The sequence below is a fragment of the Chiloscyllium plagiosum genome, chromosome 21 (assembly GCF_004010195.1).
Source record: "Chiloscyllium plagiosum isolate BGI_BamShark_2017 chromosome 21, ASM401019v2, whole genome shotgun sequence".
In the NCBI taxonomy this organism is placed as follows: Eukaryota; Metazoa; Chordata; class Chondrichthyes; order Orectolobiformes; family Hemiscylliidae; genus Chiloscyllium; species Chiloscyllium plagiosum.
Genome location: NC_057730.1, coordinates 43,465,709 through 43,489,009, shown reverse-complemented (window position 1 = coordinate 43,489,009; position 23,301 = coordinate 43,465,709). Strand labels below are relative to the sequence as shown.

Sequence of the window (23,301 nt, the reverse complement as noted above, 5' to 3'; positions counted from 1 at the left end):
GAATTGACTATCCCAGAGCATGGTGGATGCTGGGAAATTGGTGAGTAAATTAAGGAGGAGATAGATTTGTAATTAGCAATGGCTTAAAGGGTTGTGGTGAATGGACAGGAAAGATGGGTTGATGCCAAGATGAGATCAATCATGATCACATTGAATGGTGGAGCAGCTCAAGGGGCTAATTGCCTATTCCTGCTCTTAGTTATTAAGTTCTTACATTCATTGGTTAATGTAAAGATGAAAACATAAGAATACATCTCTCCAAGTGTAATTTCAATAATGTTTTTATTGCATTAAATCTACTTAACTGTAAAACAGCAAAACTAGCATCGGGTCTAGTCTTGAGTGGCCAACTAGTTCAACTGACCAATCAAACTTCACATTGTCTCTCTATGTATAATATCATTTTTCTGTAATAACCTCATATGATGACTGTGATGGGACTAAGACTCTCTGAATAGGAATGACTGGGACAGGAGTAACACTCACTGCATGGGATTGACTGAGATGGGAGGAACACTCCCTGAATAGGATTGACTGAGATGGGAGGAACACTCTCTGAATAGGATTGACTGAGATGGCAGGAACACTCTCTGAATAGGATTGACTGAGATGGGAGGAACACTCTCTGAATAGGATAGCTGATTTAAAATTATATAAGATCAACCTTGTTTAATGACTTTAAATAGTCCAATTTTAAACTCTACTCTAATGATGTTTTACCTTGAATTCTGTAGCATGATCTCATGAGGAAGTATCATCTGAATCCTAAAGATCCCTGAAGTTGGTACCATAAAGGAAGCTGATAAATACTGGTGGATCTGCCTTTAAATGAATATAACCTACTTCCAACAAAACCAATTTCACCAAAACTGACCCCACTCTGGACATACAATTCAGGCCATTTTATTTTGCACAGTCATTGTCCCATAACTGCTGCCATTTTGGGCAGATTCAGAAATACTTCTCTCTGAAAAGCATCACACTGCAGAAATGTTGATCTAACATTGATTAACTTACACTCCTATGAACATGTGGCCAAAAGAACTATAAATATTTGAAGACTGCTTTGCCTGTGAGGGGAGCTTTCACCCACATGTTCAACAACTAGTTTCCCTTCAGAACCACCAGCTACTCATTGAACACCGTCAGCCCTAAATGCAAAGCCTTTTCTCGTATAGACTGATCTGAGACAAAATTGGTTAACCCCAATTAATACCTCAGAATAAATCTCAAAATCTCTCCCAATTCCCTTTGTCCTCTGTCTTTTATTCGGTTATCCTCAGATTTAGCGGCAGCCTCTAAAACTTCATAGTCTATTCCTAGTTCTGTTAGATGAGTGTTGGCTATCTATGCAGGAAACAACCTCCACTTCCACTGTTATGAGTGGGGATTACTGGGAGATCTCTGCCTTATCTGGGGGCTCTTCCTGAAATTATGATCATGTTGAAATGCATGTCACTTCCTCTATCACTACTTGCATGGAGTTTTATTGCTTTCCACACTTTCTCCTTATTCTCTTGGTCCATTAGATCTCACTACTTGGCCATCACCCTCACCATGCAACAAAAAAAATCATCTTAACAGTGGTATTTCTGCACAATTCTCCCCTCCCTCCAGCCTTCAGTCTGTTCTGGGATATAGTCTTATTGCCTTAAGTCATCCCAGAACTTCAATTATTTCATTGATCTACTTAACTGCAAAACAGTAAAACTAGCATGGGGTCTAGTCTTGAGTGGCCAACTAGTTCAACTGACCAATCAAACTTCATATTTTTTCTTTCTTTATGTAAAATATCATTTTTCTATCATAACTTCATATGATTGACTATCATGGGACTAACACTCTCTGAATAGGGTTGACTGGAATAGGAGGAACACTCTCTGAATAGGATTGACTGGGATTAGATTAGATTCCCTACAGTATGGAAACAGGCCCTTCGGCCCAACAAGTCCACACTGACCCTCTAAAGAGAAACCCGCCCAGACCCATTTCCCTCTGACTAATGCACCTAACAATATGGACAGTTTAGCATGGCCAATTCACCTGACCTGCACATCTTTGGACTGTGGGAAGAAACCGGAGCACCCAGAGGAAACCCACACAGACACGGGGAGAATGTGCAAACTCCACACAGATAGTCGCCCGTGGCTGGAATCGAACCTGGGTCCCTGGCACTGTGAGGCAGCAGTGAGCCACCATGCCGCCCCAAGCATGGAAGGACCACTGTCTGAACCCAACCTGACCACCTGTCCTGTGTGTCATAATTGCAGTCCAGTCCTAGATCACCTTCATTCAGGAGGCTCATCACAAAACACATGGGCATATGAGTCTTGCTTAATTCATAAAATGTTTAGAGTCTGATTTTTTTATAACTAACTGCAAGTAATAGCCCTTGACAGTTGACTGTCATGTTTAACATCATGCCCTTTAAACTTACCACAGCCTCACCAGACCACTATCAGATATTTCTCTAATCACCCTCTTCAGTGCTGTTAGTACACACCTTCAGAGCAAGGGGGACTGAACCCAGCCTCCTGGTCCAGGGGTAGGGACACTACCACTGTGTCACACAGGCCCTTATAACTCCTGTTTTATGGTAGAACAATTAATATTCTGCATCTGAATACATTAACCCTCAACTGATAAATAATTAAAAGCTTGTCCTTGTGTGGAAGATTTAATTCATATTTAATTTCATCCATGATGGATATAATTATGGTAACAATCTAATTCTCAAGATTGTACTCTTTTCTCTTTCTCTCTCACTCCTGATGCCCTTCTGATGTTTCCTGCTGTAGGTATAAAATTGTGGAGCTGATCTGCTACATGATCATGGGCATCTTTCCTGCACTCGTCATTCTGTCAATGGTATGGATGTTTTTCTTCCAACTCAGTTCTAATACATATGCATAGTACGTGTGTGTCTATGTTTCTGTGCGCGTGTGTGTGTGTCTATGCTTCAATATGTATAGGAGTGTGTATGTTTATACTTTTGCGTATGTGTAGGTGTGGGTGGGTGTGTGTGGGGGTGTGTATATGTACACACATGCCATTTGTTATTCATTCTTGGGGTATGGGTATCATTGGCTGGTGTATTATTTATTACCCACTTCTCGAGAAGGTGGTGGTGAGCTATCTTCTTGAAACATTGCAATGTATTTACTGAAGATACACCCATAATGCTGTTAGGGAGTTTAGTTCCAGGATATTGACCCATGAAGGAAAGGCAATGTATTTCCAAGCTAACATGGTGTGTGTGGCTGGGCAGGGAGCTTGTAGGTATTCTGTGGATTTAGAAGGTGCAACCAAAAGATCTTTGTTGAGTTACTACAGTGCATCTTGTGGATGGTACACACAGCTGCCACTGTACGATTGTGTTGGAGGGAGTCAATGTTGAAGGTAGTGGATGTGATGCCAGTCAAATGGGCTGTTTGCCCTGGGCAGTGTTGAACTTCTTGAATGTTGTCAAAGTTGCACTCATCCAGGAAAGTGAGAGTATTCCATCACACTTCTCATGTGTACCTTGTCGACAGTGAGTGGATAGGCTTTATGGAGTTAAGAGGTGAATTACTCATCACAGAATTTCTAGTCTTTTATCAGCTGTTGCAACCACAGTACTTAGGAATTGGTGAGTCCAGATTAGTTTCTGGTTGATGGTAAGCCCCCAGCATGGTGAAAGTAAAGGATTCAGCAGTGGTAATGCCATTAAGTATGAGGGGGAGATGGTATGATTCTCTCCATTAGGGACAAGGATTGCCTGTCATTTGTGTCATTACTCACCACTTATACATAGAAGTACAGAACATAGGAACAGGAGAAGGCCATTCAGTATGATTATGGTTGATCACCCAACTCAGCATCATGTTTCTACTTTCTCCTCATACCTTGTAATCCCTTTAGCCTGAAGTACCACATCTAAAAATGAGCAAGTTGTTGCTGAGCAAATGCCACTGAGTAGAAATATCGATGACCCCTTCCGTCACGTCATTGCTGATCAAGTGTAAGCTGATGAGGGAGTAGGCACTGATTGGCTGCTTTGGATCTGTCTTGCTTTGTGTGGACAGGACATACCTGGGCAATGTCAGTGTTCTATTGGTATTAGAACAGCTCATCTAGGCTACCTCTAGAGCACAACTGTGAAGTTGTCAAGGGACATAGTGTTTTGGGTATCCAGAGTCCTTAGCTGTTTTTCTGATATCGTGGAATGAATCAGATTGGCTCAAGACTGGTATGTTTGATGCTGGAGACCTCGGGGGAGTCCAAAATGGTTCATCCTTTTTTTAATTCCAAAAATATACTTTACTCATAAAAATATCTTTCTATATATACATAGTTACAAATGCAGAGTTGAGAATGCAGTGCTGAAAAAGCACAGCTTGTCAGGCTGCCTCTGAGGAGCAGAAGAATTAATGTTTTGAGCATCATCAGGAATGAGGTTTGTGGGGATGGGAGTGAGCTGAGAGATAAATGGGAGGGGTGTGGCACTGGGGGGAAAGTAGCTGGGAATGTGATAGGTAGATGAAGGTGCGGGTGGAAGTGATAGGTTGGAGAGGAGGTGGAGCCGATGGGTGGGAAGGAAGGAAGATGGACAGGTCGGATCAGTCAAGGGGGCAGTGCTGAGTTGGAAGGTTGGGATTGGGATAAGGTGGGGGGAAGGGAAATGAGGAAACTGATGAAATCCACATGGATCCTGCGTGATTGCAGGGTCCCAAGGTGGAATGAGAGAAGTTCTTCCTTCAGGCACTGGATGGTAAGGGTTTGGCGATGGAGGAAGCCTATGACCTGCAATGACCAGACACAATACAACAAGCCATAGATATTAGACAACAATAAACACAGAAAATGAAAAAAGCTAGACCTGTAGAAAAAACTAGACAAACTTACACAGAGTAACAACACCGACAACACAGAAGCATGGATAAAAAACTTATGTGATCGACCATTAACCGACACTGAAAAAGCCGTCTTAGTAAGAGGATTAAATTACAACTACCAGGATACAGATAAGAAAGCTTTCTTAGCAGCATTAGAAACAACATTAAAATACAACCAACTCACAGAAGAAACCCAGCAAACTATGAGACATGTGGTCGCACCAACATTAAGCAGACAAAAGGAAGGAAACACACTCAATACACAAGAAAGAAAAGCACCAGAAAGACTAAAAAAAGATAAAAACATTGTTATCCTATTTGCAGACAAAGGACACTTGACAGTCATTCTAAATCGAAGAGACTACATTGAAAAAGTGAACGATCTCCTTACAGATACCAACACTTACCAACAAGTGGCGACAGATCCAACCCTACAACTAGACAACGGAACCACAGCCCTACTCAAAAAACTTCAGAAATCTGGAGAAATAAATAAGACCGATTTCCAAAAACTGAAACCAGACTGATCCAACACACCATGCTTATATGGATACCCAAAATTCACAAAACAGTAGCCCCCCCTCAGACCCATAGTCTCACTACCTGGAACACCAACTTACAGATCGGCCAAGGAGCTACACGAAAGGCTAAAGCACTTAGTAGAAGACTCACACCACTCCATCCACTCCACCCAAGAATTCCTGAAGACCAAAGACACAAAGATAGAAGAGGATGAAATAATGGTCTCCTTTGATGTAACAACCCTTTTTACATCAATCGACATTAACCTAGCCAAGGAAACACTGACTTCACTATTAGAAGACCCAAAGACACATACACCAACCACCACTAACTTCACCAGCAAGGACAGTATTGTCAAGCTAGTGGACCTATGCCTTACCACACGCTTCACCTTCAGAACACACCTACAGACAAACCAACGTAACACCCATGGGATCTCCGATATCAGGGTTCTTAGCAGAGGCAGTAATGCAGAGACTCAAACAAACAGCTATGCCAACCATTCAACCTAAACTTTGGGTTGCTACATGGATGACACCTTCAAGACCATAATAATACCCTTACTCACATAAAATTCACTAAAGAGGAGGAAAACAACAAACAAACTGCCATTCCTGGATGTCACAGTGGAGCGAACAGTCAATGGGGAACTTCAAACCAGCGTCTACAGAAAAACAACATATACGGACCAAATATTGAAATACAGAAGCAATCACCACAACATCCACAAACAAAGCTACATCAGAACATCATTCCAATGAGCCACCACACACTGCAGCACAGAGGAACTACGCAGAACAGAGAAAAATTACCTATACAGCGTATTCAAAAAGAATGGGTACCCAATGAACACAGTCCGTAGATTCTCAGCAACAAACCCAAACAAGCAGACAAAACACGTCCAGAAACCCTAGCCACTCTCCCCTACATCAAAGACATCTCGGAAATGACTGTCAGACTACTCAGACCCCTTGGCATCATGCTGGCCCACAAACCCACCAACACACTAAAACAACAGCTAATGAACTTGAAAGACCCTATACAGACAACAAATAACCAATGTTATTTACAAAATACTGTGCAAGGACTGTAACAAACACTACATTTGACAAACAAGCAGAAAACTAGCCACCAGAATACATGAACATCAACTAGCCACAAAAACAACATGACCCTCTTTCACTAGTATCATACAGAAAAAGAAGGACACCACTTCGACTGGGACAACACATCCATCCTAGGACGAGCCAAACAGAGACATGCGCGTGAATTCCTAGAAACATGGCATTCCAACCAGAACTCTATCAACAAACACATCAAGTTAGACCTAATCTACCCCTCTCAAAAAAAGAACAGGAAATGACCGCCACAGAAAATGATGTCACCACAGGAAATTACATCACCAACCCAAATAAACCCATTCATATAAATAGAAAGCAGGAATTACCAACAGTGCTTTGCCCAGAGGCCTACTGAAGATGTAACCTAGTAGGGTGACAAAACATCTAGAAATGAACCTTCCAGCTCAGTGAGCAAACCTACATCCAGGTGTATGTGTCTATATGTGTATGTGTATCTGAATGCCTGTATGCATCTATGTGTGTGTCTGAGTGTCTATATGTGTGTTTGTGTGTCTGAGTGTGTGTTTGCATGTACATGTGAGTGTTTGTGTCTGTGTATGTGTGTGTTGCTTGTATCTGAATGTTTGTGTGTGTGTGTGCGTGTGTCTGGCTGTCTGTGGGCATGATATTCTGCTGCTGGAGGTGATAAGCTGGGAGCAGGGAAGGGACACCTAATTAGGTGCGATAGTGGCATACCCAAACCCTGCCACTCTCCCACCTCTACCCGAATTCAGTTCTGAATGTAGCAGCAACAGCCTCCTCCATGGCCCTGCTAGACTCTCATTGGCTGGTGGCTCCCATTGGTTAGGACTCCTGACTGGAGATGAAGACCCACTGGTAACTTGACCAATGCCTGATTGGCATTTGATGTATCTTTGCTGAAAGGGACAACTGGATCTCTCACTGACAGATGGCCCTGTGGCTTAAAACATCTGCACTGGTCAAAAACAACCACTTAAATATTCTAATCATATTTCCCAACACTTGGCCCATAGCTTTGTATGCCTTGATGTTCATCTTAAATGTTATGAGAGTTTCTGTATCCACCACACTTACAGGTAATGAGCTCCAGATCCCACCAGGCTCTGGGTGAAAAGGTTTTTCCTCACATTTCCTCTAAACCTTGTCCCTTACTTTAAATCAATTCCTCTGGTCATTGCTCCCTCCATCAAGGGGAAATGTTTGTTTCTGTCTTCCCTATCAGTGCCCATCATAATTTTGTCTCAATCATGTCCCCCCTCAATCTCCGCCTCTCTAAGGAAAACACGGGGCGGCACAGTGGCTCAGTGGTTAGCACTGCTGCCTCACAGCGCCAGGGTCCCAGGTTCAATTCCAGCCTTGTGCGACTGTCTGTGTGGAGTTTGCACATTCTCCCCATGTCTGCGTGGGTTTCCTCCAAAGATGTGCAGGTCAGGTGAAATGGCCATGCTAAATTGCCCAGAGTGTTAGGTGCATTAGGCAGAGGGAAATGGGTCTGGGTGGGTTACTCTTCGGAGGGTCGGTGTGGGCATGTTGGGCCAAGGGCCTGTTCCACACTGTAGGGAATCTAATCTAATCTAATCCTTGTTGTCCAATTTCTCTATAGCTGGAACTCTCCAGCCCAGGCAACATCCTGGTAAATCTCCTCAGCACCCTCTTCACTATTGTCCCTTCTATAATTGGATTCCAGAAATGCATACATACGTGTATGTGCATGTGTATGTATGTATGGGTCTGAGAGCTGGTTTGTATAAGTACAAGTTTCTGTATCTCATAATGATATCACTGAAGTGCTCTGCCAATAGAGTCAGGATGCATGTTAATTTTTGTTGCATTTTTCAGGAGTTCAGGGCACCCTCAAGACTTTCAAAGTCAATGAATGATTTTTTTTTAAGTGTATGTAATAATATGGGAAAATGTGGCAGCCATTTCTGCACAAAGCGAACTTCCTAAACCAGCAATGCAGTGAATGACCAGTTAAGGGATCTAGGAAGACTTTAGAACATGCTCTTCAGAAAATTGTGAGAGTGTCTCTGGAGTGAAGGTACTGCCACAGCCACGAACCCTCACCACTGTTTATTTTGTGCCTTATAAGTATGGCCAGAAAAGTACAGCAGAAAGCATAGTTTAATTTTGACACACAGTGTGAGTACTTGGGGTTCAATGAGCAAAAGAAAATCCACTTCTATGAAATGGCTTGACTGGAGAACAAGCACTGTGAATTTCAGAGTAAGACTTGTGTTTATATAGCGCCTTTCAAACCGCCAGTGAAGTGCTTTCGAAGTGTAGGCACTTTTGTCATGTAGATGAATAGGTTGTTAGGTTGCGTAGAGCAAGCCCCCACAAGTAGTGTTGTGATAATGACCAGATCATTTGTTTTAGTGAGGTTGATTGGAGAAGAAATATTGACCAGAATACCAGCAAGAAATTATTTCTTCAAAGAATGGTATGGAATCTTCTGTGTCATTCAGAGAGGGAGATAGGACTGAGGTTTAATATCTCTTCCAAAAGGTAGGATCTCCAAGATCATAGAACTCCCTCACCCAGAATATCAGTCTAGACCAGGGATTGGCGATCCTTTTATTATGAAGAGCCTTTTAAAAAAAAGTTTAATATAAAGTCTATTGAGAGTTGCAATACAAAAATTCAGTACTTCGTAATCAGTTATATTGGCAAATTACTAAGTGTTTCTGGTAAAATACATACAGTCATTGTATATTTAAAAAATACACTTATTAAATTTACAGTTTGGCATAAAAAATAAATAAAAATCAATCTAACATTAAATTATTGCTTTTTAAAACCATTTTTATTATAACTTTATCAATAAAATCATCTTTAAAACAAACAGTAAGATGTAGAGAATTAAGACAATTGTTTTGGCTGTTGATTCTTGTAATTTCAGTTATTTCTATTAATTCACGGGATGTGGGTGTCGCTGGCTACGCCAGCATTTATTGCCTGTCCTGAATTGCTCAGAAGGCAGTTAAAAGTCAACCACATTGCTGTGGGTCACATGTAGGCCAGACCAGGTAAGGACAGCAGATTTTCTTCCTTAAAGGACATCAGTGATTAAAAATATACCTTGTATAAGCACATTCAGAATATTGTTTTTACTGTGGTGTCAGCCATAGTAAAAACAACAATGGTTTTAAATGTAAAAACCTGTGCAATGAACCAAAACTATAACTCCGTGACTCCATTATCATGACCATAGCATAGCTAAACCACTCAAACTGGTTCATTTAGAGCACAATGATTTTTTTTTGTCAACGTGATCATCTGAAACTAAAAGGTGCAGCCCAATTATTAAACCTTTATCCTCAGAATAATTATACGGTTCATACTTTTCTTGCTGCATTTTATTTTAGGCTTTTGTCATGTTGATGCAATCTAGACTGGGAGCTGCAGTGATGTTAAAGAGACACTTGTGCATCTGGACCCATTGATTTCAGACCCCTCATCTCAATTGTGTCCAAATATCTGGGTCACTAGGTCCTGCAATCATCTGATTATGGGGTGAGAGTGCTCCCTGCTGAGCCAAGTCTGTCCTCCAGCTAAAAGAGAGAAACATTCACCGTTGTGCTCAGCTGCTGAAGAAGTCACAAATTCACGCAATTGAGAAACAACTTTCCTGAGACTTTCTTTTCACATCAGCCATGGCTGAGAAGGCAGCACTCTTACCTAAATTGAAATGCAAAATGCTTGTTAGATCTCAGCTTGTTAGATCTGGAGTCTTATGTAGGAAGGATGTGAATGAATTGGAGAGAGTGCAGAAGCAGTTTGCAAGAATGGTTCTAGGATGAGGAACCTCAGTTATGAAAATCGGTTGAAGACATTGAGACTGTTGAGAGAAGAAAGTTTAAGAGGCGATTTGATGAAGGCTTTTAAAACCATGAAGAGGCTGGATAGAATAGATAGAAAGAAAATGTTCCTGATTGTAAAAGGAACAAAAGGGCATAGATTTAAAGTGTTCTGCAAAAGAAGCGAGGGCAAAATGAGGAAAAACCTTTTCACTCAGTAAAGATTACAGAAAGTTAGGTAGGAATTTAGAAAGGAGGTCCTCGAGAATAGTAATATCTGGATTATCCCAGTGCTATGAACTAATGAGGACAGGAATAGGAGGATAGAGCAGATGAATGCATGACGGAGGAGCTGGTGTATGGGAGAAAGATTCACATTTTTTGGATCAGTGGAATCTTTTTTGGGGTAGAAGTGACCTGTACAAGAAGGACAGATTGCACCTAAATTGGAAGGGGACTAATATAGTGGCAGGGAGATTTGCTAGAGCTGTTCAGGAGGATTTCAACTAGTAAGGTGAGGGGGTGGTGGGACTCAGGGAGATAGTGAGGAAAGAGATCAATCTGAGACTGGTACAGTTGAGAACAGAAGCGAGTCAAACAGTAAGGGCAGACAGGCAGGGACAAAGCAGAGAACAAGGTAGGACTGATAAATTCAACTGCATTTATTTCACTGCAAGGGGCCTAACAGGAAGGCAGATGAACTCAGGGCATGGTTAGGAACATTGGACTGGGATATCATGGCAATTATAGAAACATGGCTCAGGGATGGACAGGATTGGCATCTTAATGTTCCAGGATACAAATGCTACAGGAAGGATAGAAAGGGTGGTAAGAGAGGAGGGGGAGTGGCATTTTTGATAAGGGATAGCATTACAACTGTGCTGAGGGAGGATATTCCTGGAAATACATCCAAGTTATTTGATGGAACTGAGAAATAAGAAAGGGATGATCACCTTATTGGGATTGTATTATAGACCCCCTAATAGTCAGAGGGAAATAGAGAAACAAATTTGTAAGAAGATCTCAGTTATCTATAAGAATAGTAGGGTGGTTACGGTAGGGGATTTTAACTTTCCAAATATAGACTGGGCCTGCCATAGTGTTAAAGATTTAAATGGAGAGGAATTTGTTAAGTGTGTACAAGAAAAGTTTCTGATTCAGTAGGTGGATGTACCTACTAGAGAAGGTGCAAATCTTGACCTACTCTTGGGAAATAAGGCACGGTGGCACAGTGGTTAGCACTGCTGCTTCACAGCGCCAAAGACCCGGGTTCAATTCCCGCCTCAGGCGACTGACTGTGTGGAGTTTGCACATTCTCCCTGTGTCTGCGTGGGTTTTCTCCGGGTGCTCCGGTTTCCTCCCACAGTCCAAAGATGTGCAGGTTAGATGAACTAGCCATGCTAAATTGCCTGTAGTGTTAGGTGAAAAGGTAAATGTAGGGGAATGGGTCTGGGTGGGTTGCACTTCGGCGTGTCGGTGTGGACTTATTGGTCCGAAGGGCCTGTTTCCACACTGTAAGTAATCTAATCTAATCTAAACTTTCAAAAGTTGATTGAGGGCTAATGTTCGCACATAAAGGGACGGCTGGAACATGGGAAGCCTTCAGAAATGAGATAACAAGAGTCCAGAGAAAGTATATTCCTGTTGAAGGGCTTTTGCCCGAAACGTCGATTTTGCCTGTCCTCGGATGCTGCCTGAATTGCTGTGCTCTTCCAGCATCACTAATCCAGAATCTGGTTTCCAGCATCTGCAGTCATTGTTTTTACCAGGGTAAAAAGGAAGGCTGGTAGGTATAGGGAATATTGGATGACTAAAGAAATTAAGGGTTTGGTTAGGAAAAAGAAGGAAGCATATGTCAGGTAAAGACAGGATAGATTGAGTGAATCCTTAGAAGAGTATAAAGGCAGTAGGAGTATACTGAAGAGGGAAATCAGTAGGACAAAAAGGGAACATGAGATAGCTTTGGCAAACAGAGTTAAGGAGAATGCAAAGGGTTTTTACAAATACATTAAGGACAAGAGGGTAACTAGGGAGAGAATAGGGCCTGTCAAATAGGGGAGATACTAAACAAGTATTTTGCATCAGTATTTACTGTGGAAAAGGACATGGAAGATGTAGAATGTAGGGAAATAGATGGTGACATCTTGAAAAATGTCCATATTACAGAGGAGGAAGTGCTGGATGTCTTGAAATGTGTAAAGGTGGATAAATCCCCAGGACCTGATCAGGTGTACCTTAGAACTCTGTGGGAAGCTAGGGAAGTGATTGCTGGGCCCCTTGCTGAGATATTTGTATCATCACAGGTGAGGTGCCCGGAAGACTGGAGGTTGACTAACATGGTGCCACTGTTTAAGAAAGGTGCTAAGAACAAGCCAGGGAACTATAGACCAGTGAGCCTGACGTCAGTGGTGGGCAAATTGTTGGAGAGAATCCTGAGGGACAGGATGTACATGTATTTGGAAAGGCAAGGATTGATTAGGGATAGTCAACATGGCTTTGTGCCTGGGAAATCATATCTCACAAACTTGATTGAGTTTTTTGAAGAAGTAACAAAGAGGATTGATGAGGGCAGAGCAGTAGGTGTGATCTATATGGACTTCAGTAAGGCGTTCGACAAGGTTCCCCAAGGGAGACTGGTTAGCAAGGTTAGATCTCATGGAATACAGGGAGAACTAGCCATTTGGATATGGAATTGGCTGAAAGGTAGAAGACAGAGGATGGTGGAGGGTTGTTTTTCAGACGGGAGGCCTGTGACCAGTGGAGTGCCATGAGGATCGGTGCTGAGTCCACTTCTTTTCATCATTTATATAAATGATTTGGATGTGAGCATAAAAGGTATAGTTAGTAAGTTTGCAAATGACTCCAAAATTGGAGGTGTAGTGGACAGCAAAGAAGATTACCTCAGATTATAACGGGATCTTAATCAGATGGGCCAATGGGCTGAGAAGTGGCAGATGGAGTTTAATTCAGATAAATGCGAGGTGCTGCATTTTAGATTAGATTAGATTAGATTACATTACAGTGTGGAAACAGGCCCTTCGGGCCAACAAGTCCACACCGACCCGCCGAAGCGAAACCCACCCATACCCCTACATTTACCCCTTACCTAACACTACGGGCAATTTAGCATGGCCAATTCACCTGACCCTGCACATCTTTGGACTGTGGGAGGAAACCGGAGCATCCGGAGGAAACCCACGCAGACACGGGGAGAACGTGCAAACTCCACACAGTCAGTCGCCTGAGGCGGGAATTGAACCCGGGTCTCAGGCGCTGTGAGGCAGCAGTGCTAACCACTGTGCCACCGTGCCACCCACGATTTTAGGAAAGCAAATCTTAGCAGGATGTATAACTTAATGGTAAGGTCCTAGGGAGTGTTGCTGAACAAAGACACCTTGGAGCACAGGCTCATAGCTCCTTGAAAGTGGAGTCGCAGGTAGATAGGGTAGTGAAGAAGGCATTTGGTATGCTTTCTTTTATTGGTCAGAGTATTGAGCACAGGAGTTGGGAGGTCACATTGCGACTCTATTGGACATTGGTTAGGTCACTGTTGGAATATTGCACGAATTCTAGTCTCTTTCCTATCGGAAAGATGTTGTGAAACTTGAAAGGGTTCAGAAAAGATTTACAAGGATGTTACTAGGGTTGGAGGGTTTGAGCTATAGAGAGAGGCTGAACAGGCTGGGGCTGTTTTCCCTGGAGCATCGGAGGCTGAGGGATGATCTTATAAAGGTTTACAAAACTATGAGGGGTATGGATTGGATAAATAGACAAAGTCCTTTCCCTGGGGTGGGGGAGTCTAAAACTAGAGGGCATAGATTTAGGGTGAGAGGGGAAAGATATAAAAGAGACCTAAGGGGCAATGTTTTCACGCAGAGGGTGGTATGTGTATGGAATGAGTTGCCAGAGGAAGTGGTGGAGGCTAATACAATTGCAACATTTAAAAGGCATTTGGATGGATATATGAATAGGAAGGGTTTGGAGGGATATGGGCCGGGTGCTGGCAGGTGGAACTAGATTGGGTTGGGAATTCGGTCAGCATGGACAGGTTGAACCAAGGGTTTGTTTGCGTTCTGTACATCTCTATGACTCTATAAGTAATTAGGGTCTGAAAATCACTGCCCAGAAGTGTGCCAGAGACTAGTTCAATTGAGGCATTCGGAAAAACATTGGATGATTATTTGGATAAAAGAAATAATGTGCAAGGGTGTGGAGAAGAAGCAGGAGATTGGCATGAGGGGAATGATGTTCCTTTAACGAGCTGGGGGCAGGCACAATTGGCTGAGTGGCCTCATTCTATGCTGCAATGCTTCTGCAATTCTGAGATGATCTGGTCAGCAGCACACTGCTTTTTGTGAGACCTTGCTGTGTGCCAATTGATTGCCATGGTTCTTCGTGTTACCGCTAAGATGAAAAATGCCTGTTAACATGAAATTGTCTTTAAGTTGTTTAGGATGTTAATGGGATGCAGACAGTCCAATTGCAGCATTGGTGAAATGTTAAATAGCCAAGTGCTTTATTGAATTGAATGTGTTTTTCTTACTCTCTTGACTCAGCCAAACACCGCTGGACTGTTTGAATTGCTGGTGGGTGGTTTCTTCTATTGCCTTGGAATGTTGTTCTTCAAGAGCGATGGTCGGATTCCATTTGCACATGCAATCTGGCACCTCTTTGTGGCGATCGGAGCAGGCGTCCACTACTATGCCATCTGGAGGTATCTGTACCGTCCGGCCATGTTGGAAATGAGGACTTCCAAGTGATCCGATTTCAATTTCTGAGGAAATAGTGCACAAAGTGATCAAAAAGGAAAAGAATGCAGCAGACAAAATGGCTCAAGAACATTACAGGGATCTCAACGTCATGATATAAAGGTGTAAAAATGAAAACCAGATACTCCAGGATCTGCTGTAAGTCTTTTAGCACTGAATCACCAATTCAAAGGCCAGTATTAAACACAAAGATGCACATGTGTGCACATACACATGCATTCAGACACAAACATACACATACGCACACAATAACACAAACAAGTACACATAACAGATACAGATATATACACGCAACAAATACACGGACACAAATGCACACACAGACATTCCGTCACTATAGAATGGACTAGCATTTATAGCTGCACCATAATTTTTCATTAACCATGGAGTTTTATAGTCATATTTCTCCCCAAAAAAACTTGAATTCTTATTAGCGGTGTATATTTGCCGGATGCGGTTACACCTTACTAGTTAATTTTTCTGTGAAAAGTACAAGTAAAAATCGTGTTTTCTAGAACTTTCTTTATTAACCTGTGAACCAGGTAACAGGCTGGATTTTACCAGAAATTGGCACAGTTGATAATCTGTTGCATTGTCTTAACTATTTTATGCAGCTGTCAGATTTGGGGACATCTACTTAACTACTGATTTACACAATTATAACACAGGGACAAAGACAGGGTACAAATAGATCTTATGACACTCCATTTCTAGGATAATGATAAACCTTGTGCTCTGAAGGGTTTCGAACATACTGACCTTAGGTGATGCAGGCATTCCAAGTCACTTAGAGAAGGCAGGAGCCCCTTCACCTATTCTATTGAGAGGTCTAAAGCCCATTTAATGAACACTCAACAAAAATGGACAGTGTGGGGGCACAGGCCTGTACCACTGAGGGTTTGATGGGATTGCTGCAGCCTTGTTAATAACTGCTGGGAAAAAGTGTTACTTATTTTTGTGCAGGGTAGCAGTGCTCTTCCCAGCCTCAGATCACTCCCTTGGGTCACTGCCCTCTCAAAATCTCAATGCCCCCAGCCCACTTGTCCCTTTCCTCCTCTTTATCCCCCTTCTCTCGCTTTCACTCTCCAGGTCACCTTAAAGCCACACGTAGCCTAAATTGGATTTGACCACCATTGAGCCGGTCACTCCTCCAGAGGCAGTAGAAATGAGGCCAGAGGTCCAATTTCAAGCCAGCTTTCACCCTGCTAGCCACAGTGAATTTTTAGTCTAGAGTTTTAAAGGCAAAAGACCATTTTCTAGAGCTTTTCTATACCTTACTAATTCATATCTTCTCCCCTCTTGAGGGTATTTCTGTGGAAGCTTTCTAGTCCCTTACCTCTGTGACCAGTCTCTATAGGTTAGCTGGCTATTGAGGGCATCACAGTTGAGGCTCTGTGCAGGGGTTGGTGGACAGCAATGTGGTGGGTTTTTTTTATTATTCCAGGGACACTACAGCCATTAGTCCTATCCATACAGCCATGGACCTCGCCAGATCAGGGATTCAGCGAAGGAGCTGCCTGTGTTCAGCTCAGTGTTGAGCAGTGCCTTGACACATCAGTCCACCAGGGGGAGCCTTGCTTTCTTTCCTATCACATACAGAAGGCAGGACTTTTAAATTACATCTTTTTATGAGTTCTGCCTAACTTAAGAACAGTGTATCTAAAAATATCTGCAGCACAGTAAAATCGATCCAATTAAATTTCCACATGTGAAAAATGGGTGAGTTCATGTATGTAGACAGCACTGCCTTTTAAACAAGCGGTATTAGGTTCCAGAGTCTTGCTCATTCAAATGCATACAGTTAAATACAATTATTTCCCAAAGATACTTAAACACCTCCTAATTTAAAAGGGGGCTATTATCTGCTCTGACTGACTATTACACTGGGTTGTAACTGATTACATTTTGCACTCTGTAAAAACTTTAAGAGATTTGAGGCCTTGCTAAAACCCTTTGTGAACCAGAGATCTTTTGGGGTAAATCTTAAGCTCATCACAACTAAATAAGGAGTCACCTTTTGTCTCAATACAGAGCTTCACTGGGACTAAGGACAGGTCAGGGAATGGGGTGTAGAGTGTTACAGACCACTATCTTGAACGTGCTTGCTGCTGGACATTGACTAGTGGAGGAGATTTCTCAAAGTTTCATTGGTGTTACTCTGGTGTTCAATTAAAATAGTTTGATGCACTTTTTAAAGGGCAGCAATAGAGCTTAAACAGGTTAAAAGAGAATTATTGTAATCAAGAACAAATATTTAGTACTATCCATAGATCCTATCAATCCTCTTCCATCACGACCACTAATTGACACCAATATTACACCTCCTGACCTTGTTCCTTTCTCAGTCAGTAGCTGCTAAAACTTTGACCATGTCTGTGTTTCCTCGAAGCTTAATTGCTCCAATATTCCTTCATTTTATCAACTGCAACTTGTCCGAAACCCTGCTGCACATACCCTATCTTGGGCTAACTTCTGATTGCCCATCACCTTATTCTCATGGATGCTGCTACTCTATCTTTCAAATTAAAATCCTTGTGTTTAAATCCCTCCAGGGCTTTGCCTGCCCCAGCATCTCTATGACTGCTGCTAGCCTTTTGGCCAGTCATTGCTTAATATTTCCTTTGCTGGGATTCTTTTCATGTTAAGTTTGCTTATGTCTCTGTGAAGTGCCTTCGGACATTTAAAGGCGTGATGACAGTGTGGTTTATTGTTGATATTGTGAAGAGCCTGAGTTACCAGATGATCCCCTTCTAACATTAGGATGATACTAAGAAATCTTTTTATCTTCTGCTTGAAAATGCAAACAGTGGAGGGGCTGTCTGTCTGGGAGGGCAGAGGTGCTGGGAGTGTGACTGCTCCTAAGCACCCGTCAAATAAAGCATACACATTAACTCAAGATTTTTTTCTCAAACAGACATTTTGGGCCAGATCAGAGGACTGTTCTTGTTGGTGGTTATCCTGTTCCGGCATGTTATGACATACCTCCAGGGGCAGGTGGGATTTGAACCTGTGCCTCCTGTGTGAGAGGTAGGGATTAACCACTGCAGCACAAGAATCTAATATGGTGACCCCAATGTTGATTAAGATGAATACAGAATGGCATACACCATTTGTGAAATATTTGCTATCTCTGGTCCATTTCTATAAAGGGTTTTCCTTGTTTTGCCTCGTTGTTCTTACATAGCTTAGACCTGTCACTAATCAAAAAGATAGACAGTCAACAGATAGACTCAGGTGTGCCAAAGCACCATATTGTAATGCAGCTCACAGTTATCAGAAATCAAAGAGAAATGTAAGAACACTTGAGGGGAATTTAGGTCACATGCTCCGAAATGTTAGTGAGAAAAAGTGTTTGCATTTTACAAATAGCCATGCAATAGACAGGATCAGTCTGTCATGCTGCACTGATGGTCTATTTATACCATCACTTGCACATGAAAATATTCCCAATTTCGAATACGCTCCAGCTTACAACTGGCAGTCTGCGACCTTCAGACAAAATCCTGTCTCAATCACAGACTACCTTTTGGCTGAATCCAGGGTGACAGAAAGATCTTGAGTATATCTAACACCTTTCACAACCTCAGTGGACCAAAGCTTTTAAAGCCCATTGAATAGTTTGAAGCTTAGGCTCAGTTGTAAAATTGGACACACAGCAGCCAAATTCTACAAATATAAATATACTAAAGACCGGATGATTTTTAAAAACGGATTTACTTTTTTTAATCGATTGAGGGATAGATATTAACCAGGACACAAAGGAGAACTGACTTGCTGTTCTTCTAAATAGTACTGTTACATGAAAACCTGTACATTCACTTGACGTCCACCTCAAAGACAATAACACCAAGAGTGCAACATTCCCTCAGGACTGCAGTAGCCTCAGTTTTGTGTTTATGTTTCTAAAGTGAGACCCGCACCCATAACCTTCTGACTTAAAGGGAAGAGTGTTCTTAATTAAGACATGCTGACTGCTGTCTTATACCTGCCAAGAGTGTGGTATAAACAGGCATTGGTCACTTGTTTACAGCAATCCAGTCAGTAAAATATCTGTAAACCACAGAATCTACCACACAGAAAGAAGCCATCATGCTGTGTTGACTCTTTGGAAGGGCTCTCTAATTAGTTTCACTCCTCAATTCGTTCCTCATAGCCCTTTTTAGGTGTATGCCCAATTTCCTTGAGAAACCTATTATTAAATCTGCTGTCACCACCTTTTCAGGCAGTGCCTTCCAGATCATAACTAATTGATGCATCAAAAAATCCTCCTTCTCTTCTCTCTGGTCCTTTTGCCACTTATGTTAAATCTGCCTTTTCTGATTAATGTTCCTCCTGTAAAAGGAAACAGTCTTTCCATCTGTAGTTATTAATTTCTATAAAATCTCCCATCACCTTCCCTGCCTGCCTTAAGAAGAACAGTCCTGGCTTCTCTACTAACTTTCTACTTAAATATTTTTTGTCTGGTGCTGTTGTATTAAACAACCGATGTCTCAATGATTTCAGTTATGTAATCAGGATTTATTGTTTTTTTTTAATTAATCGAACCCTTCTGGGTTCCCATTAAACATCATTGATAATGAGCATTTTGATTTAGAATTGAGGCCTGGTTTATCCAAAGTATTGGTTACGTAGTGTTGATCTATTCAGTGTTTTGTAAAATTCCCTTTAGAATCACACTGGTTCATTTCTTAAGTGTTAAATTTTTCTGTACAATGTTTTAATGCATTCATTAAACCACTTAAAATAAACAGGTTAATGACTTCATTGAAGTAAAACAGAGATGTGTAATATGAATACTGTACTCACAGGGGAAATTAAACTTCTGTCTTTTACTTGTGTAGTTCATTTTACTTCTTTTATATAAAAGAAGCAAGAAATTTCAGAGCTCTGTATCTGGTTCAGAGGGAAACAAAATTAATTTTCCTGTGTATCCAAGTTTCTGACAAATCAGTCACGAACATTACCTTTTCTTTCAAAGATGTGGTTATTTTTTTTCACTGAACTCCCCCATGTTAATTTTGTCCTGCTTGCTTGGAGTTCTTTATCCTGGTTTGCCAAGTGAGCAAAAACATCCTCTGAGCCAGTATCACAGTGATTAGTAAATCCTGCACTGAGGTGCCAAAACCCAACCTTGTCCCTGAAAAAGGTAGAGTTGAGAGACAATACAAAATCATAACGTGGAGCCGTTTGGATCTGAGTCACCCACGAGTGACACTTTACACTTTATGGTGATGCATTAGATTATTTAACAATGGGAAAGTCTATTTGGCTCCAAGTGCCAGTCCCTCTTGTTTGATAGGTCAATTCCACATTCACACCATGGGATCTCTCAAAACCTTCTCTCCAGAGAAGCAAATAGCTCCCACTTTATTTGGTCCAATTCAGTGACCATAGCAGATAAAATATTTCACAATCTATTCTCCTTTGGGTGTAAAACTTCCTACCAGCATGCTTCTTACTCTTTAACATCCTTAACTGGATCTTGTGCCTCCCGATATTTAATTGTTTACATCCCAGTGAACAAATTGCTTTGATGAAGCTGTCAAATTAAGTTGCTATGAAGCTTTGAATGTAAAAGGTCTCCTGTGACATCTCATCTGACTAGATTCAATATTTCTATCATCACCTTGACTACATTGTTTCTGTGATACTGCATATTCATTCTGGAAGAATCACAACTAGTTATAATTTGTCTTATTTTACTGATTATCTAAAAATGTCACCATGCTTAAAGAGTGAGAGCACCTATCTTTGCGAAGACCTGGCGAGGCTTATGCAAAAAATGCACAGATAATGCATGTTAAAAAGAAATTGCAATGTACTTTCCTTAAAATAGTGTCATTACATATTGTTGGGATTTAAATAATGTTTGTACAGAATTCATGCAGCCCCATGTTACCAAATTGCACATTGAACTGTGGCAAAAGAAAATGTGAGAAGGAATAGCCTGGAAGTCACCCTGTGCAGAATTGAGAGTGATCAGCTCATAAATGCATCATGGGAATCTTAGCCCAAGAAGGGAGATCACCATAATGTATTGGTAATGTCAAGGCCAGCCAAGTCCAGAAAAAAGGTGAATGAAGGGACACAGTCATTGTGTTACTCACTTCAGGAACTTCTAACCGTGCTGCCTATAACTTGGACTAATCTTCAGTCTCTGCTTTTTACTATTTTGTACTGTCTACAAGAGGGTAGTGTTGAATTTTAACTTTGCATGGTTTGAGTCAAATGAAACTTTGATACTGACTTTGGATCTGACTAAAACGTAAGAAGTTAATGTTTTCTGTAGCTATATGTGTCTGTGCTTTGGTAACGAGTATTTTATAGTCAAGATAATTTATGGTTCTTGTAATAGTTATTCCTAATGTCATATGGAGATTAAACTTCAATACCTCACTAATTTCAAGCATTGTGTTTTCGTTTGAAGGGAGCAAAATGTTTTTTACAGGTTTGTATGAAGAATTCTATGCCTTTGCGACATTTTAATTACATTAAAGGGGCTATATAAATGAAAGATATTGTTGAATGTTCTTTCACAGTTGGAACAGGTCTGTGGGAATAGACCTGATGTGCAGACCAAGGGATAATTGGGATTTTGAGTCATGGTATAAACCTTTAACCCTCAGGGCAGAAACAGGAAGAAACCTGGTGTGGAGACCACTCCACACCAATGTGCAGGAAATGGTAATATCAGGGTCATTTAATCAATCTGTTATGGGTACCCAACACCTTTGTCCTTCTACAGAAAGTAAACTACTCGCTCATCAAGAGTAGATTTGATAATAATGATGATACAAAGCTGTTTCTTGACTCATTGGTGGAATAGTTCTCCAGGGTGTGGGCGGCAGTTCTTGAGAATGTTAGTGAGGAGGACTTTGGTGAAGTGATTGGTGGAGTGAATTGGGCAGGTGTGATTTCATCATATCCTGTTTCAATGCCAAGCTCACCGCTGAATGTTATATCAAATTTCTGCTGGCTTTACTTTCTAGCAGTTTAGAGTCAACCGTGTTGGTATGGGACTGAAGTGCACTGAATCAGCCTCAACTCACAACCAATGTGAAATGTTTCTTGTTTTTATATTGGAAAAGAGTATCTCACCATTTCCAAGGTAAAACCTTACCCTCCTACAATAAATAGTGGCAAGACCATTAATGAAAAGTAAGATAATGTGCATTAAAAACATAAAGAACCAGAAAAACACAGCAGTTCTGGCAGTATATTTGCAGCCAGTAAAATGGGGTTAGCCGTACAATGCTGAAGAGTCCTTGCTGTTTTTAATTTTAAAAGTTTTATTCTTTTACCAATTTTGGTTTGGAGCTGTGAATTGGGAACTGTGTGCTAAAAATGACTTCTGGATTGTGGGTATGAAAGGCAAACAGACCCGACAAGCTTTTGTTTGTTTGTGAGGACAGGCCTGCAAGTTAATTGCAGGTTGGTTCCTGATCAGAAGTTTTTTCAGACTCTTTGTCACCAAAGAAGAAATGTTTAAACATTTAGCAGAAATGGGCTATTAACAAGGTGGGAACCTGGGGTGACATGGTGGCTCAGTGGTTAGCACTGCTGCCTTACAGCGCCAGGGACCTGGGTTTGATTCCCGCTTCGGGCGACTGTGTGGAGTTTGCACATTTTCCTTGTGTCTGCGTGGGTTTCCTCCGGGTGCTACAGTTTCCTCCCATAATCGAAAGATGTGCAGGTCAGGTGAATTGGCCATGCTAAATTGCCCATAGTGATAGGTGTATTAGTCAGGGGTAAATATAGGGTAGGGGAAATGAGTCTGGGTGGGTTACTCTTCAGAGGGTCAGTATGGACATGTTGGGCTGAAGGGCCTGTTTCCATACAGTAGGGAATCTAATCTAATTGAATTGGTTCCAGCAGCTCAAGCAGATGTTGAATGGTAACTCACACAGGAGACAGTCAGGGAGTGGTCTGAGTTTAAATTGGGTTTTGGAATTCTGTGAGAGTTTTCTAAGAGAGAAAATGTCTGATTGGTAGAGCATAAAATGGTAGAGCATAAAAATTCTCTGCTTAACCTCTCATGAGCAGCTTTTGGAAGCTCACATAATAGAAAACTAAGTTAGAAGTATTACTGCCTTTATCTGAGTGAAGTGTAAAGGTGACCCAGATTGACATTTTAAGAAAGTCAACCAAGAAATCATTATCTATGCCGGTGGAACCACACATTGAGAAAATCACTTAAGTAATCTGGCCAGTTTTGTTATTTTCTTTTATTTAT

The 23,301-nt window shown here is 41.5% G+C and overlaps 1 protein-coding gene and 1 long non-coding RNA gene across 4 annotated transcripts in view; one reads left to right on the top strand and one right to left on the bottom strand.

Moving 5' to 3' along the window:
* The window catches only part of mmd2a (monocyte to macrophage differentiation-associated 2a), a 118,830-nt gene extending 100,542 nt beyond the window's left edge, over positions 1-18,288 (top strand). Inside the window, exons 7-8 of one of the 3 annotated variants that reach the window (XM_043711914.1) lie at positions 2,799-2,868; positions 14,856-18,288. In XM_043711914.1, coding sequence (XP_043567849.1) covers positions 2,799-2,868; positions 14,856-15,059 — 274 coding nt within the window. In that variant the 3' untranslated portion in view covers positions 15,060-18,288. Of the gene's footprint in view, positions 1-2,798; positions 2,869-5,198; positions 5,239-14,855 lie in introns of those variants that run through there. The other 2 variants (XM_043711916.1, XM_043711915.1) reach the window with 2 other exon arrangements.
* On the bottom strand, positions 4,847-18,357 carry LOC122560806. Its single transcript, XR_006314816.1, has 3 exons — positions 18,284-18,357; positions 11,813-11,827; positions 4,847-4,858 (listed from the first exon to the last, which is right to left on the bottom strand). It is a non-coding gene; the product is annotated as an uncharacterized LOC122560806 (long non-coding RNA).
* Positions 18,358-23,301: the final 4,944 nt, after the last annotated feature.